General features: G+C 38.8%; 1 protein-coding gene across 2 annotated transcripts in view; it reads left to right on the forward strand.

The window, feature by feature from the left end:
* Nucleotides 1-22,698, forward strand: part of LOC118275458 (dynein regulatory complex subunit 7) — a 144,843-nt gene that overhangs the window by 115,264 nt on the left and 6,881 nt on the right. For both annotated transcript variants that reach the window (XM_035593425.2, XM_050695543.1), the window contains 2 exons: nt 21,686-21,880; nt 22,363-22,524. In XM_035593425.2, coding sequence (XP_035449318.2) covers nt 21,686-21,880; nt 22,363-22,524 — 357 coding nt within the window. The remainder of the gene's footprint in view (nt 1-21,685; nt 21,881-22,362; nt 22,525-22,698) is intronic.

The following is a 22,698-nucleotide window of genomic DNA, read 5'->3' on the forward strand; positions in this document are numbered from 1 at the left end:
TTCTACCTTGGTTTATTCGACTTTTTGAACTCAGCGACATTGGTAAATGGAATGGTGGAAAATGAAGAGTAATGGAAATGTAAAGAATGGTCTCCCATCCACGACAAACCTAGACGTTACTTAACCTTTCAGTTAGTCAGGCTGCAACAAACTAACAAGAACCAAACATTATTTAAAAACACTTTCATACGTTCAACAAAAGAGTTGGAAGAAAAAAAGTATGTACCTAGTTCCCATCTCGCAGTTTCTCGCTTCATTCATTTCGCTCTCAAAAACATAATGACCTAAATTCGACGCTTGTTTTCCTCAGAATATTTCGCTAACCAGAACCAATGGTTTTCGGATACCGGTGTTCCATATTGCGTTATCTTGCCGGCCTATATACCGAGTACCATCACTGTACAAGTCAGGACAGAAGTATAAAATCTTGTACTTTTCTTTTAAATTGGCCTTTATGAGAATAATGAACAGGCAGACTATTGATGAAAATTATTTATTTTTTATTATGGATATGATATTTTATTATAAACTTATCAAGTGTAGTGGATTGTGGAAACTCGGTTTAGGTATTTTATTTTTAGTAGTATTATCTAGAAAACCTACGTCCGAACTTCGAAGACTCATCTTATTTTGTAATGACTTTTAGACAGATCAAAACTATCCTCAAGCACATAAACGACTAAGTATTTATGGAAACTTAGAAATTACTATACCTTCCACCAGGTATAACAACAAATCTACCAATGGTACTTCTGCATTCACCTCTCAGTACACTATGTACCGTATATTATGGCTCGGTGCCGTCAGCTGTGAGCCGGTGCACTGCCAGCTCCCCCCTCCCCCCTCTTCCTCGAAGCCGTCCATTCCTCAAGCTCCACGGAGCGTCACTAAGGGAACGATCCAAGGCGTACTCAGCCGATGGCTACGTTGTAGGTAAACATTTTCGGCAAGCGTAAACTTTTTAATTAATTCTCGTTAAAGGTGGAACCGTGGAGCCTACTAGGCTGCCTTTGCTGCTGAATTTTTACTCGGCTATGAGCAGCGACCAAAAAGTTTTGATATTATCCAGCGGAACAAACGAAGCATAAAGTATTGAGGCGAGTTTTGTAATGAAGTGTTAGTGTTTGGATATGAGTACTGCATAATCTGCGATCTGCCACTAAAAAGGGCAGCAGTATCCTTTAAGTTTTCTATGATCTAACCGCAATTCCCTGGCTGCCAAGTACCAAGCACTAAGTTCTTGGCAACTCCTCACTCTAAAGAAGTCCCTCAATCGTAGAATCAAGGCTCGGAACCGGTTTAAAAAATACCGGTTAATACCGGTTTATATCGGTTTTCCTCCGAACTTTTCTTAAGAACGTGAACATTAAAGAACTTTATTTTAACCTAAATTAACCGGTTTATTCGACGAGGGGCATGTCGGTACACGCGTTGAAATATTATTATTGAAATAAGCTGAACAGCGCGCGGCGTTTCTTTGATGTGCGTCGTATTAACCGGTTTTTATTGCTCTAAACCGGTTAATCCGAAAAAACCTTTATGAAAATACTGTTCCAAATACCGGTTTAAAAAAACCGGTTTCGCGAACGAAACCCAATGTAAAGGTTTTGCGTACAAGTACATAATAACGGTTTGAAAATTTAACCGGTATCCGAGCCTTGTGTAGAATAGCCTTTGTTCACCAATGCAATTCTTCCAGCTGATGATGATAATATGATCATGACATCGAAATTGTTATACCATTTAAACCACTCGACATTTCCAGTTACATGTTACCTAGACCCTACATCTATACCTGTGCCGTGTTCCTTGTACAGGATCCTTTGTTCCTCTCAACAGTTTCGTGATGTTCATGTTTCACATGAAATCCTTTGCCACGTAATTCTATGACTATTACTTGAGATTCCGAGTTTGATTTTCGAATCGGGAATAGTAGCATCCATTTCGAAATTCTCGGTAGCATCACAGAGCACGTGATTACAGTACAGCTACCATTCAATATCTGGTCTATGATAACTTTGAATTCAAAAGCATATCCGGAGCTGCGGACTACCTAGCGGGTTTACCGGGGCTCCGGTTCGAAAAGCAGAAGTAGGAACGGAGTGGTTTTTAGTCCGTAAGAGTCTGACACTCCCTCTCGCCTCGCCCAAAGCGAGAGAAGTAATTGGATGACTTTCCCCCCTCAAAAAAAAACGTGTACATGAGGCGCCATTAGCCTTTCCAAAAAAAGAACATTGAGTGATAACTTCATATTCATTCATTAGAAAATAAACTTCACTATCATTCTGTCTATACAAAAACTGTTTACTTGGAAATATATGCAGTATATTAATAATTATCTGAAAAGGTCAACTGAACAGCGTGAGGTCGTTAATTAATACTGTATCATACATTAGATAGGTGCGGCAACCTGTCCACCAAATAAGGTAACACAACGCAAGCTAGATTGGACTGCAAGTTAGAATTCACACCTTTTTGCCATATTTCTAAGAACGAGACATTTTATCGCTACTGGCAAATATATCTTCAATTATTAAAAAATTAAAGTATCCTTTGCCGACTCAACGCTTGTGTTCAAAGTTCTATGACTTATTAAAAATAATCTAATCTAACAACTTATTAATTGACTTATATTAACCTAATCGTGAAATTGCTTAAGTATTTTTTGTCAATTTTGAAATAACTAGAAAACTAAATTGAAATAATGGATTCTGGAAATGTGCCCGGTGTATGGCAATAGGCGCACCACCAATGTATTACATGGGACTTACAAGATAAATTATAAAAAGTGGGTGTACATTATACAGTGGCATTGCCTGCCGTAATGTGCACTTCTACCTACCCCTTCAGGGTAAAAGGTGTGACGATATATATGAAATAACTAGGCTCTCGGTCAAACTGTTGTCAACTGTCAATCTAAAGAGCTTGAGTTAGATCTTGAAGATTGCACCACATAATCGAATTAGTGAGCGGTGAAACGCTAATCTGTAAATTACAACAAAAAGAACCTTGGATACTTGAAATTCAATCACTAAAACCATGTAACTGGCACACTGAAAAAGCTGGCGCAGTGTAAACCCGTTCAATCGAGTTGACAGGAGTTCAAAACTACCAAATTGGATGATAGTTATAAACTCGGTTCGGTCAACAGAAAATATTCACCTACGTGAACATGGATCTAAAAAGTGGCACACTAGTTGGAACCTACAAATACAAGTTACGTATTAACTTAAAAATCCAGAAGCCCCATTTTTAACCGACTTCCCAAAAAGGAGGAGAAGTCGGTGCCACAACCTCATAACAAAATATAACTTACCGATATTACCTATATCTACATTGTTTAATAATATGTATCTGCTTAGGTTTTATATAATTTTGTTTAGTACTTGTGGCACCGACTTCTAAACTAGCAGTGGGTAGACATAGGCAGTACAATGATAGTTATTTTTTGGATTATGGTTTTAGGTTTTTATTATTTCCTAGCTCCTGAATGTGAATTCGTATTACAAGGTTCTAGGAAAACTCGTTTCTCCTTCCGAGTTCACTTTCTCTCCCACTGCACCGACGAGGTAAAACCCACAAGCTACATCACTGTACATAGAAGTACATCCATCCAGCTTTAACTACACAAACCGAACACAAAAACCGTTCAATACTCGTGTATTCAACTTGAATACATTTGAGCTCCATTTGCCTAACCCTCCCCGTGCGACCCGTTTAAAGATTCACAGCACCGCGGGCGTGGGGGTCCTTTCGACCGCTTTGAAGATATTCACCTTCATTAACGCGGGTCCGAGTGACCCGCGGGGCCGGCCTTGATTCCAAGAGTTTAATTCGTGAGCTGCGCTTGAAAGTCCTTTAGTTTGACGTCGCTACTGGCTATCGTAATTAACTTGCTTGAAGTTATATTTCAGTTCAAATGAATGAAGAATAAATAAATAGCTAAGTATAAGTTGTAGTAGACAAATGCATTTAATAATTTGTGATGTGACGCTCGCCAGAAGTTGTCAAAAGTTTTAAAGATGTTTTTATGGCTGTACTCTTTGAAATTTTGACAGAATGTCTTTAAATAGTTTGTAGAAAAGGGCTTGGGAGTTTTAATAAATAATACTATACTGTACACCTGTTTTCTGACGTAATAACAGAGACAGTATAAAATTTTATTTTGAACACAATTACCTTGTCATTAGGTAACATATCTTCATAGCATCGTAGTAATAATAATAATTTTATGTATTCTTTGTAATCTTCGTTTTACATTACATGCTGATATTATAGTTTATGCTCCGTCTTTATTACTATTTACTACAGGTACTATTGTTGCACATCATCTAAATAAAGTACATTACACACACACAACAATACAACAAACAGAATCTTGCCCAAACATCACACTAGTCTGAACATCTCAATACAGCGCTGACGTTGCCCCACATTTGTATCAAGTGGGCAAATAAAGAAGGAAACAAGTTAGATGGAGTGGAGCCGGACCGCGTTCGCGACTAATTAACCCTCCCGACGCGGGTGGTAGGGGGGTAAAAAATACCCAGGCTCCCATGGGACGATGCGACGCCTCCAAGAATTTCCACTTTCATACTGCAGCTGGGGTCTGTGATGTTGAAGCTTTGTTTGTAATTGTGCGAGGAATCGTGGTCTCGGTGTCTCAACGGCAAATGAAAAATGTGAACGGGATAAGTTCTAGACTTCACTGGGATTGGGGATGCCGTTTCTGTGTACAAGATGCTTTGGTTTTGTTTCTTCTTAAATTACAGATTGTTTGTTTTAATTGCCAAGAGTTGAGGAAAATTGTCTGTGTAACAACAATTGTTTCTTGTTAATTGCCACTGCGATATAACGAATAATTCTCGTTTAATAAAAATCTAATAAAAAATAAAAAACAACAACAATGTTATAGTTGTATAATTAAACTCTCAGTACATAAACTAAAACTCAAATCATTTATTGCATTCATATGTGAGTCTCGGTACATAGATATTACATTAGCACATTAACTATAGTTTCAACATGAAACCCGGTTAGGGCACGGCAACATACAAATTGACACAATAAGTCATAAAAATACTCATTCATTGTTATAACTAACCTCTTCTACTAACGTGTTTAAACTACACCTACAACTTCCAATCTTCTAATCAAATACATGTCAAGCAGCAAGACTGAAGAATCTCCCCCTTTGTTCATTGAGTAAAAACCCCGCGCGAAAACATGCATTATTCACTGACATCTCATTTAATCGCATCCAAGTAGACTTAAGAAATTTCCCCAAGAATTTGCCAAAAAGAAGGTTTGTCCTTATTATATTATTTTTATAGACAGAACCTTAAGAAAGTCGTAAGTGAAGCGAGTGGGAGACAAGGGTGGGGGCCGAGCAGACGACCTCTCAGAGGGAACGCAAGGTCGAGAGGCTCTGAGGAAAAAGCGAACTTGTGATGGGGAAAATTTTCGCGTGGCAGTTAGCTATACATTATTTATGTAATGTTTTGTTTTTAATGTGTTATTTTGGAGTTTATTAAGTAGTATTTTTTTCCAATGTTCGATGATATAGTGAACTACATGTAATAGTGTAACACCATGGTTATAAGAGCGAGAACAGCACCACGATATTCTCCCAAAAACTTAATCTTGACAAAATATGTCTAACTTCTTATTCTATCACTAGATATACCTTATAGTCTTACTTTGCTTAGTCCAAGAACCTAAGAATTTATGATTACCAATATCTAATTAGTAATTTTATTGCTTCCACTACGAAATCGAAGAAACCTAAGCTTTATAGACTATTTACAAAAAACTTCACTGTCGCAAAACTAATACATTTATAGACATCCCACGAGGACAGCTTTCATCAGAGGATGTGGACAATTAATTCACGTGCTTGCCCGTCTATCGGCTATTTTTGAATGTACACGTGCCGCGACATCCATACCCAACATTTATTTACCCATTTGTAGCCTCTGGCTATCTCCTGTATTTGCAACGTGGTCACTGATCAGTAGAAAATGTGGTCACGTTGCTAGTTTTAGGCAAAAAGTGTCTAGTGTCAATAATGAAACCTTATTTTTTAATATGTCGATGTCAAGTTTATTTAGTGCCTATGTGTGTGTGATAGGTTTCTAGTTGTGTACGTGTTGGTGTGTATCTTATAGTGAATGTTAATAAGCTACTGTTTCCATGGTGTATTGGTCACAAACGCGACTTCTAATTGCGAGTAGTTCAATTCGAGTCTATAGAAATATAATTGAGGTTTACTAACTGCTAAATTATGAGGTTTAGGTGAAAAAATGTTAACATTTAAATTAAAATACCATAATATATATATTTGTTTTATTTGAGGGGGAGATGTCATCCCGTTACTTCTCCCGCCTTGGGCTAGGCGAGACGGAATGACAGACTCTTACTGACTAAAAAACAACCCCGTTCCAACTCTCACTTATCGAGGCGGAGCCCCGGTAACCCGCTAAGCAGCCCGCAGCTCCGGAAAGTTGTAATATATGTAATTATGTAGTTAGTTTCATTCGTAAAATATAATTCTTCTATTATCTTTATTGGTAGGTTGACACTAAGCAATTAACCTTTTCTAGTTGTGGTTTTTGGAATCGGTTTCCATATATTTAATTCCTGTTCTGTAAACAGCATTGCATATGAGATGATGAAACAGCACTGACTTCAACCCTATTACAAACCACAATAGAACTTTCTAGAACATAGTTCTATCACACCTACTTTCTACCCATTACTTCAACACATCACAGTCACAGTGTAACGCTGCCGAATTTCCCAATACATAGGACCGGACAATGTATTGTTATCAGTACACAGTCGAATGCGTCTGCCCCGATATTATCAGTGCCAGTCTTACTACAATACGATTAATTTCCCCCTTTCCACCTACATAAGGGGTACTTCGTAATTTTCGGGGGATTATCGAAAACGATCCGCTGACGAGTGCCTTATAAAGGACTTTATTGTTTCTTCTTAATTGGACCGAATCTGAGATTGTATGATGATAAGAAATATAATCATATTGCTTTCTTTTTCGAATGTCTGTACATAAGTATTAGTATAAGTTTGTAGTGACCAAAATAAATTGAACCTCTAATTCTAATTTATTACTTTATAGGGGAAGTCTCATTAGATTGGTTCTAACTAATGTAAACTCTTATCATCAACTGTTAACTAGACATTAGATCTTAGTATTCAACAGATACTAATCAACCTCGCACCTTTTATCCCCGAAGGGGTAGACAGAGGTGGATATTACAGTATGTAAAAATGGGTGAACATAGTATAGCGGCAATACTATGTTGACCCACTTTTCACCATTTGTGTTATAAGTCCCATGTAATAGGGGCTGAGTAATAGATACTAATCATCAACAATAATTATTTAAAGTTCAAATTACACACTATACATTATTGACCAATTTCCTTTTAAATCCCTATAACTAGAAAAAAGTTCGAGATTAAAAATAGCATATCTGAATACGTTAGGTATCGTAAGGTGCTTAGCACTGTCGTTAACCGACGTTATAAAGCGCGGAGGTAATGTTTTTACGAGCCAGACGCAGCCTGTATAGATAAATTCACCTGCTGCGATGGAAAATAAAAATTGCCCAGAGACTGAGAGCATACCGTGGGAATTAAGTTTTTTATTTCTTTTTGCGAAAACTGATCTGTGATCGTATTGATCTTAGAAGTTTTATGTGGACCTCTGGTCGCTTGGTGGTCGTTTCTCTTATTTTATTCATTACGAGCTTACCTAGGTAGGTAGACGTTTTAACAATAGCGGTAGGATTTTCTCAGTTTAAAAAAAATCCTCATTTTTCTTTAGTCTGACGAACTTTCCTATGACTTTCCTGAATATCGAAGTGTTTGAGGCTTGGTAAATACTTGGAAAGTACCGTAAGTTATCTCGTAGAACTAAAAAGGCGAGTAGGTCTAGAAAAGATATACACAAAACATATTTAGTTCGTATCGTTTTCGACCGATTTATACCGAAACATATCAAAATTAATTCAGCTAAACCAAAACCGTTGATTGATGGAAAACATAACAAAGAGAGAAGCAAGTTATGTAACAAAATATGATATCTGACCAGTGAAACTTGATCTAAACAGTAATTTACATTAAAACCGTTTTTTATCTTTCTAATATTCTAGACTGTCCACAGCTGGGAGGCGTTGTATCACCGATCCCAGCAGCCATACGTCTCCTCTCGCGTAAAACAACAGTAGGTACATACTTATACATACTTGTAGGGACTTGGAACCCTTTTTTAAGTGCGGCTCGTTCGATTTACGAGCACTTTTACGATTATGTCAAGCTTTGTTAACACGCCCTGCAGGTGTGCCCCTTTCGACAAATTAGTTTTAATCCTACTACACTCTTGTGTACGAGTAGGTGTTGACGTATGGCCGTCCATTTTGTTGTGGAAATCTCTGGTCGTACTCGATATATGGTTAATTAGATCGGTTGTATTCTGTGTCTCTCTAGTTCGGATGCCTGAAATGAGAAGAGGGTCATTTTCGTCTTGTTAATGGCATTTACATTATCATCATCAGCCGAAAGATGAACACTGATGAACAAAGGCCTCCCCCTTAATCCTCCACGTAGAACGACAAGCCGCCACCTCCATCCACTGCGATAGAAAACGGCATTGACACCAACCACTGATTAACTGTAGTATTCTGCCTTTGATTTTTTTACGCCAGACCAAAATAATTAACTGTATATGTTCAGCAATAAACTACAAATGAACACCTCTTCATTAACGAACAACCTTCATCGTAAATCAAACGAACCCAGTTCGCGTGACCTTGTCGCGGAGCTTTACCGGCCGGAAGCTTGGCCACCGCGGCGGCGCGGGCGCAGCGGACCGCGGTGTGACACGCAGTGGACGCGGGGTGAGGTCAGGCGCGGCGGGGGAAGGATGTGGTCACGCACATTCGCGGGAGATTGTATCGCGCCCGCCAGGGAGTGCCTCACGCGAGCCGCGGAGAAACCGCGTGCTAGTGACGGGTGTGGTGTTTCATCGATTTATTAGTATCGGAGTACTTTGGTATTCGTAGTGAAATATTTCAACTTGAGGTAAATTGCTATTGCGTTCTGATGACCTTACATTATATGCCACGTACAGGTATTAGAAAAGACACCCAGAGAATTGAAATAAAGCGTGTAACTTCGTGAATGTAACGAAAGGCCTGTTTGCTACGATCTTGCTACGTAATTACTACGAGAGCGCTACGACACGTACTACGTGTTTGCTACGCGTTATGTTAAGAAGATGATTATCTTACCTATCATATACATAACTACCTTACTCAACGAATAATCGACAAAAAATCGACGATCTATCGATATGGAACCGACTTAGATCGTCACTAGCGGATGCGGCGCGCGCGCATGGGAGGCACGTCGCCTCCCGCGAGTGTAATGCCGTAGTACCGGTGATACCGGCGCGGATACGGTGCCGGAGTGCCGGCGGTCATTGCAATGCCACCTGGAAACTCAATCATGAATTGACTGCTAAACTTAAGTGCAGACATAATGTCGCTCGCATTAAGAAACTGAGGGGTGTAAGTTGACAAAAGTATAAAGTACAATAGTAAAAATTATCGAGTTCTTTAAAATATATGGTAGCTTGGTAAAGAAAAAAAATGAGAGGGAAAAGAATTACAGCTTAACCTATAGTTTTATCAATCTTTCATTGGCTCTTGTTTTGTTAAGGATAATTAATTATCCAATGGCTCCTCTTTTAGGTGAGGTGAGAGGGAGTACCCGTCTAAAAATCAGCAAGTCAATATATCTAATAGACGTATATGTATGTGAAATTATCCTAAGAATGCTTAACTATATGCGGACTACCAAGCGGGTTTACCGGGGCATCCGGCTCGAAGGGCAGAAGTAGGAATGGAGTGGGTTTTAGTCAGTAAGAGTCTGACATTCCCTCGTCTCGCCCAAGACTTGAGAAGTAATTGGATGATTTTCCTCCCTTAAAAAAAATCCTTAACTATCATAGTGTGCCGCAATAATACAAAAGCAAATTCATAGCCTTATTTATAAGATCTAATTGTAAATGGAAGTACATACCTTATACCTAGACAGTCCAATTATTTCCATTACATGTCCAATGCCATCATGTCCCTAAATGCCATAGGGATTTAAATAACTTTATTTATCAAAACTTATTCTATTTCTACGTCTACCTAGGTTTCAGACACAAAGTTGAAATGTCACCGGACTGACAAATTCCTAAAGTTTAATACAAGATGCCTAAAATCTATATTCGTAGAAACCTAGGATTTGATGGGCAACGATGACTTAAGTATTGTTAGATTCGGAGCTGCAGATTGCCTAGCAGGTTACCGAGGCTCCAACTCGAAAAGCAGGAGTAGGAACGAGGTGGTTTCTTTTTAGTCAGTAATTGTCTGCCACCCCCTCTCGCTTCACCTAAGGCTGAAAAAATCATTAGATAAAAAAAACGTATTGCGAGATATGGATACCGCGGAAGAAAATAGAGCCACTGCGCTGCCTCCTTCTCCAAGTGGTAGGAGGTCGGATGAACAAGAAATATCTGGTTCGATTTGGTTCTTAATGATTTTTCGAAAATGTCTGGCGGTGTTCAGAATTTTTTACGCCCGGTGTATAAAAATAGGCTCCAAGCGAGCCTATTTTATTATGCGGGACTAATAGCAAAAAAGTGCAAAGCTGAAAAGTTTAATACGTGAGTGACAAAGGGGTGACAAAATATTTCGCATTTTACAAAATATTTCACTTTTAGAAAAATTGAACGGATTCTAACTCCAATAGTTAGTAGCTAGTAACAACTGCGTTGCTGTTAGATAGTTGAATGCTTAAATTCTTCGCTGCCATTTTAATATGTAAAGAAATGAACCGTGGTTTAATTTAGCTAAGTGAATACATCTTTGGGGTGTGTGAGACCAGTGCGAGGGACTCTTGTAAAGAGCCTGCATTGCGTACAGCAGAGAAAGTGCGGTTTGATTACATTATTTTTATTAATTTTGTTAAAAAGGTTGCTATTTTGCTAGAGGGTATAATGTCGCTGTATCGATCTGTAGTGTAAACAAAACATATATTGTGTTTTCGATTTAAAAACTCTCGAATATGGCAGTATGGTATCCAGTGTATGATGAAAATCTCATCTTTATTTTAATCAGACACCCATGTAGTTAACGAAACGTGTTTTTTTTCTGTGGGTTGAAAAGCATCCAATGACTTCTCCCGCCTTGGGTGAGGCGTTCGGACTCTTACTGACTAAAAACCATTCCGTTCCAACTCCTGCTTTTTGAGCCGGTGCCCCGGTAACCCGCTAGTTAGTTTGCAGCTCTGAGTCAGCATCAGCCCTAACGCTATGTGGAGGCTCTTTGAAGCGCGCGCGAAACGCAACGCTCCTAAACGCTCGAGAGCAAATCCTACTACTTTTTAAGTCTAAAAAATTTAAAGGGTTCAAAGATTTCTAGCTCTTTTTAAGCCTCCTGCTTAGCAATTATGCTTACACTCACAAAACGTATTGTCTCAGAATCAACCGATTTTCAAAACCAACAGCCTTGGTTTTTGTTAGACAGATTCTCCCAATTTTAATTATGGTATCTTTTTTCGCCTGACCTAATAAAGTACAAACTGTAATAGTTTTAGACTTATATTGAGATAGTTTTTACATTAATTGGTTTTTAGTTAAACTATGTAATAATAGCTAGTACTAAGTATTCATTAGTTCGATAAAAATGGTAGAAAGCTCTAGCGCTGAATGAATAACTTTGTTAATTTTAGTTATTTACATAGTTATTTGATTTTGTTTTTAATAATAACATACACTGTATTTCATAATCTTTTATCTTCTGGAGGCCGCTACCAAAAAAAAAACGGTTAAACTATCAAAAAAAAACTCTCATAGGATTCAGAAACAGTATACAAATAACTTGTACAATAACACCAACCACACAAATCACATTACGTCATCTTTTTATATTCCATAATTAAAACAAATAACATCACAACACATTATGACGTCACACAATAGATTTCCAAACGTTAGCATCGTACTGTGACGGCTATAAAATATCTGTTAATATGACCACCTGTTGCTTCAGGACGGTTGCGTCACAAAATAACTCAGTTCATCCACTTCCCGGTTGATTTAACAACTGCAGTTGTTTAAGTTTTTATTTAAACGCGTTTATAATTTTTAATTAAGTATACATATGTATATTTTCAAATGTTTTACAGTAGACACAGGAGTTGCTGTCAAGAATTTGCCAATGTTCTCTTCTTATGCGAGAGTATAACTGTTGTTAAATTTTGCATGTAATATCATTAAAACTTAAAACGGGATATTTACCATGTTTTTTATTTTTTGTGAGTTTGCGATAGTTAATCAGTTCACCCATGATCATGGCGCTTGCAACTGTGTTGAAATATCAGAAAGTCACAAAAACTTAAACACGTGGATATGGGATAAATATCCCGTTTTAAGTTGTAATAATATTACTAGTGACCATGTCAGTTTTGCATGTTACTTTTATTATTCCCATAACACAAACAAAATAACGTTCGCCTCCCTTGCCTTTGCAGAAAGAACCCCAAAAATTCCAACGAAAAAAAAAACAATAGTGATGTCCGTTCCACTCTTAATTCCCGGGCACCAAATTAGGGCAGCACGCATGCCAATCGATATCGCGTGATTATCGAGTATAATGGTCGCGAGACGCGGGACGTCGCCGGGACCCGCGACCCGGGGCTCCGACTGACAGCTCGACTGATCACGGACCCGACGGACAATTTGGGCATTATGTATTAGGGGATTGCGATATTATTATTACGGAGAAAGTAAGTGGATTTGATACGCTGTAGTGATGAGATGGGATAAAGATTGACGGTTCGATCGCCACTGTAACTTGTTCAAATATCTTAATGATAATATTCAATGTCACAGTACTTATATTGTAAGATGAAATTTGGGAGTTTTTTCATCGAACCCGAATAATTGACGTAGTTGGTACGCTGATAACTACATTCCTTAAACAGAAATTTATCGACATCAAGTGACCATGTATGGCATCGATAGAGTCCAAATGAAATCGACCCGAGGCGCATTCGTATCGACTGAATAATTTACTGCGATTTGATTGGTCATCACGAGCACGCTATTTGCATAATTGCCCATTAGCAAGTTTTTGTTTACAGCCAACTACGAGTTGGACAAAGCAGTCGTGTGGAGCCCGAGGCTACAGCTCTACTGTTCGGGGGTTCATTTGCATTATTTTATTTAAAACCCTTCGCCGACACTTAAGTCTGAGCGCGACGCGTGTTTAAAGCGTTTAAACGACGTTTTCCTTGAGGAACATTTACTCTATCTCGTCGTTATGAGAAGATTCTCGAATAGTGAAATTCACACCGACGAATATCAAAAATGGTGTGTGTATCCAAATTCGGGAGCAGGATTAACGAAACCCGAGCGGATCATCAATAAGGGTCCAAGCAAAATTCCGTCTCGAATATCTTCAGCGGCCTCTCGTTTGTACGTAAACACGCAAAATCCCTGTGAAGGTACGGCCGCGGTCTCTAGACATGTGCGGGACATAAATTTGGCGAGCGTTACGTAGGTACAGGCCGGCCGCTATGTGCCGCAATACATAAGGCGTACCTATGTACGGAGCAACACGGGCGTCACTTATCCGCGCGGAGGATGCGGTGGCCGTCCGATCGCCCCCCGGTGGGTGAGGGTGGCCCCCACCCCCCTCGCGATTCATTAAGGCGGCCGCGCCCGACGCGGCGGACGGTCGCGGAGTCTCCGTGAATTCAAATTAGAGGCGGCTCGGACGTCGTCCGATAGGGATGCGGCTCAGTACCCTCGACCAACCTGCTGTCGACAAAGGAAAGTCGATACTCAAGTAAAGCTGGAATTCAGTTTGCAGATTAACAACCCTTTCTAAATCATGCATGAATATTTGAGAATATTTGCCTAAAGATTTAGAGTTGTTGTCGGGAGACTTAGTACTCGTTGTATCTCGTTCCAGGAATAGGGCTTAGCAGTGAGTCACACTCATTTTAATCTTTGAACTCGATATTTGACTAAGGTATTTTATAGTGTATATTTCTAGTGTTGTTCCTATTGTATGAGCAGAAATATAAAACATTAATTATAAGTATTTGAGAGGGTTAATGTAACACAGGCAATTAATATACAATAACATTTTATATTTTGTATATAATTTCAACCAAACTAAAAGTTAGAAGTTTTCATCGATAGTTGAGTTTAGTCACATCACTGGCGCCCCTTTGTCTCGACAAGACAGACGCGCAGCACGGGGCGCGGGGGTGTGACGGGCGCGCGGGGGGTGGTCCAGCACGTGCCGGACGGAAGTCGCGCCCCGCGGCCGCACCGCGCTAAATGATTCAAAACTCGCCCGGACTCCGGACCTGCAAGATTTATGCCCGTACCCCAACCCTAGATTAAAGATGTCGCCTTTATTGAAATACCCTAAAATATTCGCGGGCAGAAACACCCGAGTCGATGCTCGATGCGCCCCATTCATTCACATTCAGCTCTCGTACTCATTTCATTCACTCTTTATTGTTTGTTTTTCGGTCTGTTTATTGTGGGGAGTGAGTTTTCTCGTTAATTTTTTTCGCGGATACCAATTTGTATGATTACAGAAATGTTTTTGTGGTATGCTCTTATCCATGTTAGATATTCAACGATCATTAGAACCGAAAAAAAATAATAACGTAAAACATTTTATTTACTTGATTGGACGGCTGCTTAATAAATGTCTATAGTTATAGTCATCTGCACCGTTTTCACGAAACCCACAAAAATTGCAAATATAAACTTCATGATATTCATATATAAATAAAAAATAAAACAACTTCGCCTCACATCCACGCCGGTAACGTGAATACAGATATAATTTATTTGCTCGGATTGTTTGTGAAATGTAGTTTGATTACTCAGTGCACGAAAAAAAACAAAGAGAAGCGTTCAAAGGAGAAATTTTACGTTAAAAATGTCAGTGAAATATTCATAAAGTTTGTAAATAAACCATTTGATTAAATAAATACTGCTAGTAAAACACACGACACTTTGCCGACAAACATGGAATATTTGAACGAACAAAGAAATAAATTGTTTTGTTGTCCTAAAAACGAGTCCTGATACAAATTAGTTTATTAGCACCAAGTTGGCAACAGTGATCAGTTGGCCCCACAATCGAACAAAGTTTGTCGTAAACTTCGCGGCGCCACAGCCGAGCCGAGGCCAATATGCAAATGTGAACTTTCCCTCTTTCAGAGGGCGGGAGGGCGCAGCGACTGCACTTGGCCGATTTACGGCACTCTCCGGTTTTCAAATTGAAACTTACGTTCGCGGATCCATACGTATTTTTTAAAGATGACAACTTTATGTGTTTGCGCTTGCAATAGCATATGATAGCACTTTTTTCATGATTTCGGCGCAACAGTATTTATTATGGTGAATTCTAAAACCTCCGCATAGTTTTGTTCAGTTGACTATGGTTTTCTTTGTTCAAAATGTTCAATGTGAATTCTGTTTTAATAATTAGAACTGAATTTTGAGTATAAGTTACGATATGGGATGATCATAAGTTCATTACCATACCCACCTGTTGATGGTCCCTATGTTGAGATACTCGCACATGATTTTTAACATTTGCATTAAAAGTTCAGCTTTTACAGTGAATAATAGATAAGTATTCACAAATTCTATTTGGTGTATCTTGGAGAGAGACTTAGCATTGATAACAAAGCAGATGAAACGTTATCCACGTCTTGGTTAGAATGGCTCTGACAGAAACATCCCGTAGGCAACGTTAGGTAACACAGTTCCCATCTTGTGAGTAATTAACGCGATTGCGAGAGCGCTATGTACTGAAACAGTGTTTGAAATAGAGACGCCTTTAACCAAGATTCGAGATGCAATGGCCTATATACGGGACGAGTAGGATATCAAAGCAATCTGGCCGGGTGGCCGTCCGAGGTGCAATTCGGGCCTGCTCCTTGCGCATATTGCATGCACGTACCAATGAAGTTTGCTTTGTAGGCGGTAATCTGCGGGGGAGTATCGGCCGGGGTGGTGGGTGGCGGGTTATGTACACACGAGCCCGAGGCGTCGAGGTAGGCAAATGGCCGGCGAGGCGGGCGCGTAGGCCGACAGATCTCGAGCGATATCGACCCGCGGCCGGCCCGACGCCCGCGGCCGCTCGTCGCCACGGACAACACTCGCGGCGCCCACCCGCCGTTAGCGACAAAAACACTCCTTTGTTTGCGCACGACCAAGTGCTCCAGCCTGGGAAACGAACCCCTGTTGACAATGGAACTGACACGTTTAAACAACCGACACCCGTCGATAGTCGTACGCCGCGCCGGTACTTTCGCTGACGATGTCGATATACCTGTGGCTTTACTAAAATTTTATACATATACCTACGTATAACAAACTGCTGCCTCATCTGAAAACGTAAACAAAAATGATCTCCCCTATTTTATGTCTAACTTGACCCACCTCAATGAATTTGCTTACTTAAATAATTAAACATGTTATCGATGTCGATAAACTGTCGTAATGCCAGGTCACCCCTACTTGGTCGCGACCGCTAGGCGGCGGGTGGCGCAAATCACTCGCGCGGACTGCCGTTCTTGGAAAGCGCCCCCGCGCTGCGCTCCTTTATCAACGTGTTTAGTTTTATTTGTCGATAAAAAATACCGTTCTCTGCACTACTCGTGGACCGGAGGATGTGGTCTTTTATGTCGTATGTTTATGTTACGTGAAAGGGGTGTTTTACTAGATATATATTTAGTGGATGTGATTTTAGCTTTTTCTCGTTTAGAATATGAAGTTTAGTTTAATGATACTGCTCTTTGCTAGAAGTTTAAAAGTTATATGAACTCCAATTACTTTGAGTCAATCCTACTAATATTATAAATACGAAAATTTGTTTGTTTTTTACTCATTCACGACAAAACGGCTGAAGGGATCAAGATGTCACTTGGAACAGAGATACCATAATCATCATCATTATCATAATCTACATACCCGATTTTATTATATGTATAGTGTCTGCACTACACAGGATGTGGTCACTTTTTATTCGGAAAGGGGTGTTTTACTAGATATATATTTAGTGGATGTGATTTTAGCTTTTTCTCGTTTAGAATATGAAGGTTTAAGATACTGCTCTTTGCTAGAAGTTTAGTTATATGAACTCCAATTTCTTTATCTTCACAAATCAGTTATTGTTTTCTATTATATTATAGCTATTTATACTGACTGGTGACTTTACAGCACTTGTATTACAACCTCTGTAAATAATAACCTCATCTCCTCATATGAACATAACATAGTTACTACATAGTAACTATGTTATGTTCATATGACATCATACACCTCTGATTAATCCTTTGTTTAAAACAGATGCCTACCACAAATTTTCACGAAAATGGAGGTACAAAATAATGAACTATCGAATATCGATATCGACATAGGCACAGCATTTTCAATTAGAGTCACAGCACGGTCTCGCATGAGTGGCGTACTACGCGTCGGCAGCTCTGAGACCCCGAATCGATACTCAGTATCGATACGATGCGAACGGATGTGTCGCAGCCCTAGTGCGGTGGGCGTCTTGTTCGAAATCCGAATAACGCTTGGTCAAGCGCGACTCAAAGCGAGGGACGTGGCATGGTCTAATTTGCACCGGCTATACAGCAGGCTATATGTACCTACTGTACGTACACATCTATGTACGTGTGTGGTTCACCTCATACTGCGCTTTTGAGCTGAATATTATATGTAGGTATATACCCTGCCTTTGGTAACGGTAAGGTTTAGGTGTACCTACTCGTAATGCCATTTATTTTCGTGGTATTGCTCTTAGTGCAGGACTAGAATAGAATACCAAAACATAAATTGCAAAATCATACTATCTACTTATCATTACTACGCAACTGACGCAAGAAGTCTCAAACACAATTCCTAATCAAACAAAGAATGAAAGATATTTCAAAATTCTTCGTATCCAATACAGTGTTTGGACAATGACAATAAACTTGCCGCCATTTACCATACTAATGACCCACAATATAACCTAACTTTTCAGGGTTTTTAATGATCAATATGGCTTCAAAATCAAGTTTTTAAGTGTGGGAAAGCCATGCTTCGGCAAGAATGGGCCGGCTCGACAGGAGTGATACCACGACCTAAAGCGTTGTTTCATGCTACAACGCTTGCGTTGTCTTTCTTTGTCTGAGTATTAATTACCCCATTCCTAATCTTCCCAATCCCCGATTCCCCAACAACTACACTTGTAACGCCTCTGATGTTTTGGGTGTCCATGGTCGGCAGGCGATTGCTTACCATCAGGTGATCCGCCCGCTCTGTTTTCCAGTCGCAGCTTCACCCTCGTAGTCAAAGAATAAAAGTAAACCCATATCAATCTTGAGCCTCCAAACTACAGGATTTATCATAAAAGTTCTCCGCTTCATTTTACAATATTTATTAATAAGAATATTAATAATTCTTATCATCATCTTCATAATAGCTACACATTCCTAGCAGGTAAACTGCGCTTTTGAATTGAATATTAACACGTACTGTTGTTTCTAACCTCAGTAACCTCCATGTGTCTACAATGTACATCTGTGTGTCTATTTCTTATTCACAGTTTGTGGAGGCTGACATTGTTTTCATGTTCTGTTGGCTAGCTCGCTTGTTTGAACTATGTTAATTGATAAATAGCTTTGCTAATTACGTTCCTAGCTTCATTGGGAAGGTAATGTCGCTCGTCTTATGCATAATTTTCCACTTGGTTTGTGTTTGGTTGTTGTTAGTTGAAAGTGAAATCTGGTTCTTTGTTTAGCTTTAGCAAAGTGTCAATAAAAGTGACTGAAATTTGTGTGAGAGAGCCATGCTTTGATACAAATGGGCCGGCTCGACCGGAGTGATACCACGGCTTCACAGAAAACCGACGTGAAATAACGTTTTCGTTGTGTGTGTGAGGTTACCGGAGACCCAATAACCCCACAACCTCCAACAACCTTTAAATTCCTAAACCCCAAAAGGCTAGCAACGCACTTGTAACGCTTCTGGTGTTTCAAGTTCCATGGGCGGCGGCGATTGCGTACCATCAGGTGATCCATCTGCTCGTTTATCGGCTTACTCTATAAAAAAGTGATATTATACGACTTACACGATCGATCAAATCGTACTCACGTACCTCGACTAGTTTCAAGTCGCGCTGGGGCCCATAGTAAAGTAGTCCGTCGTATTTACCGTAATTAATATCATGTCTCATGATACTCACATTGACATAAAAGTTACATATCGTAACGTTAAAGCTATTGTTCTCTGGGATGACAATCATAGTATTTTACCAGTTAAGCCTACATAGGTAATGAAAACCTACATAGGTAATTTTCTCGTCCCAACATCTTTTGATGTCCTTATGATCTTTGTTTATAAACACAAACACTATACTTACAACCAAACTGATCAACATCACATTTTTACAACCACCAGCATATTAAACAAGTATCACAGCAACATAATTAATTCAAAACACATGGATCATTGCGGGTCTATTGTCAGCTGACCCCAGCGACCGTGACGTGGCGCCAATGGTTATCTACGAACGCCAACCATTGCCATCAGTCACCACTAGTGGCTGACTACTTTCCGCTACATTTAATCTGTGGTGGTCTGACGGAGGGAGCCTGGTATTGTTACTCCTCGTAACTGAATTACCGATTTAATATCACGCCTAACTTCTAATAGAGAGTTGTTAAAAGATAATGTTTTGGAGGAGTTGATTTATTGTGTACTTCATATTTAGTGGCAGTAGGTCTAAAATGGGTTGAAGAATTTTTGGTATACATTCATACTATACTATACTATAATTATACTATATACCGCATGGGGAAACCTCTTATGACTTAATTTAAAGCACATATTTGTTATCATCTTGGCTGACAATATACGCAAAATTAGCGAAATAGCCTCAGTAATTAAGCCAAAAAGTGCATTATTCTCAGTGAGCTAATTTGAACACTCTTTACAATTACGGTATTATAACAGCCGCGCCGCATGTCTATAAAATTCCTAGACAGCCTACAATATTACGACTCTTCTGTGTTCAAGAAACATAAAGCTGATCCCACAGAATGTAATACTTGATTAGTTTCTTTATTTTGTTAGATTTATTTTGAATTTTCGGTTTTCATTGAAATATTTAGTTGTATTATGCTTCTAAGGACAATGTAGTTTGATTTAAATAATATGAGTGATCTCCATACTGTATAATACATATTATAAATGGGAAATGGGAAAGTATGTTTGTTGCTCCTTTCTTCACGTCGCAACGGAGCGAGGGTTTTTTTCTGTTTTTTTTTTTAGTTGGATTACTCTCCAGCCTTCCAACTAACTTAGGCTACTTTTTGTCTCTTTTTAACCCTCCACTTTTCTGAAATGGAGGGTGGAACATTGTATGGAACATTCCATATTTTTCAAGATAGTAAGCTATTTGGTATGTGATCTATTATTGACGTGGACAAAAAAAAATTTGCAACGCGTACCTACGTAGCTGCGGGCAGAAAGCAATTTTCATAAAATATTAATTTATGTACATTCTTTAAATTAGTATATTTAAACCTTCTCTTGACTTCCACAAATAATTCAAGACCAAAATTAGCCAAACTGGTCCAGACATTCTCGAGTTTCAGTGAGACTAACAAACAACAATTGATTTTTATATCTAGAGATTATTTTAACAACATACAAGTACGTTAAGTAAGTTATGTAATAATTTCGATAAAAATAAACCAACAAAAATTAATTACAGTAATAACTAATATAAACGATTAAAAACAATTAAACACAACAACAAATAAAAGGTAAAAGCGAACGCGGAAAAGAAAACTGATAGCGAAAGTACTGAAAAGTTTTCAATGAAAAGTGAAAGTTGAACGCGAAAGTTGCGAATGCCGACTTTGTTTCCCTCAACTTTGAATTCAATTTGTGGGGGGTGAGGTTGGGGCCACCCCCACCCCCCGTACCCATTTATGATAGCCAACAATAATAATCGTGGGAACTCCCTTTTTTTATACGAAGTTTTTTTTCACTCGCAAAGATTTTTGTGTTTTTTTTTTTGTTAGACTTTTTAATAGACGATTGGTTTCTTTTTAATTTGACTTCCTTTTTTTTGTATTGTTTTTGTATTAATAAGTGGTGTTTTAGAAGGAATGTTTCCTGCTTTGAATATTATTTATTTTATTTTAAGAGTTTGCATGTTTTGTAGTTCTTACTTATAATGGTTCATATTTTACTGTGGTTTAACAAAATTTACTTATTGTTTGCTAACAATACTGGACAACTTTTTTATTGTTATCTAAAAACTAAATAAACATCAATATCTAAAACTATGTAGGCATAAATGTAATCAAAATGAAATGAAACTTCACTTCGCTAAAATCTCAACGTCCATACAACTAACGCCATCTATCTCTCTAACGAGTAAACGTAATACCTAGAAGTTTTCCAACTAAATTATAATGGAAATAGTCTCATGCCTTTGTTCCATATCACGTAGGTGATACCAAAAATAAATTTTAATTACCCTGTTAATCTCTTCTTGCAGCCGGAACGCCTTATCTCCCCATACACGGCAATTATCCGGCGTAGCGCGAACCCTTTCGAGCTAGCTCATGTGCTTGTCTCATGGCTCATTGGCGCTGGATATGATGCATACGTGGTGGTGGGCTGTGCCACCAGAGACGTCTGCATGGCCATCAGATACCGCACCATATGTCCTGAGATACCTGATGAGAATGAGGTGAGGAAGTGATGGGAAAGCATATTGGAACTTGGTTGAAGATTTGGGTAGCAAAAATCAGATAATATGATGTCTGATTTTAGTTTGGAAGGATGATAAAAATGGTCTCTACTGATTCAATACGATCAATTTCATGGTATTAATTTATTTACCAGTTGAATAACTAAATTAAACTATTAACTCCTCAAATGTCAAATGCATCGCATAGGTGCATCTTTAACGGAAGATTCACCTTCAGTTTTTTTTTGGCAGTCAAAATCCGTTTTCCAAAAAGTCCTGTTGACCTTGTGGCATTTGACGCAGACAGATTATATCTTGGCTAGACCTGTAGTTTAGGTAATTTTTGCTACAAACCCTTTTATTTATAAAGATGCTTACTTGACTAAAAGTGGTTCAACACAAAAAATAACTGCAATAATAAGTACTCATAGTACACAAAAAGAAAAGATACTTTTATGTGTTTGTTTCTTCCATATTGATAGGTCATCGAGGAACCTCCGCCGCCAGAAGAAGAGCCGCGCTACAAGCTGGTGCCTCTCCCAGACCTAACGTCGAAATATTGTAAGGACATGGATATCAAAGAAGCCAATAAGATACAAAGTCAAAAGGATAAGATAGAAAATGAGAGGCAAAGGAAAATAGCTGTGAGTATCAAAGTCGAAGTCAAATCATTTATTCCAATTAAACCATATACTTAGGTACTTTGAAACGTCAACAAAGAAAGAAATAAATAATATTCTGTGAGTCTATCAGTCAGTGAAGTTAGGTGCTCGTTCCAAGGTGTAGTTTCGTACCATACACATACATCCTTACTCATA

The sequence above is a fragment of the Spodoptera frugiperda genome, chromosome 8, assembly GCF_023101765.2.
Source record: "Spodoptera frugiperda isolate SF20-4 chromosome 8, AGI-APGP_CSIRO_Sfru_2.0, whole genome shotgun sequence".
NCBI classification, from domain to species: Eukaryota; Metazoa; Arthropoda; class Insecta; order Lepidoptera; family Noctuidae; genus Spodoptera; species Spodoptera frugiperda.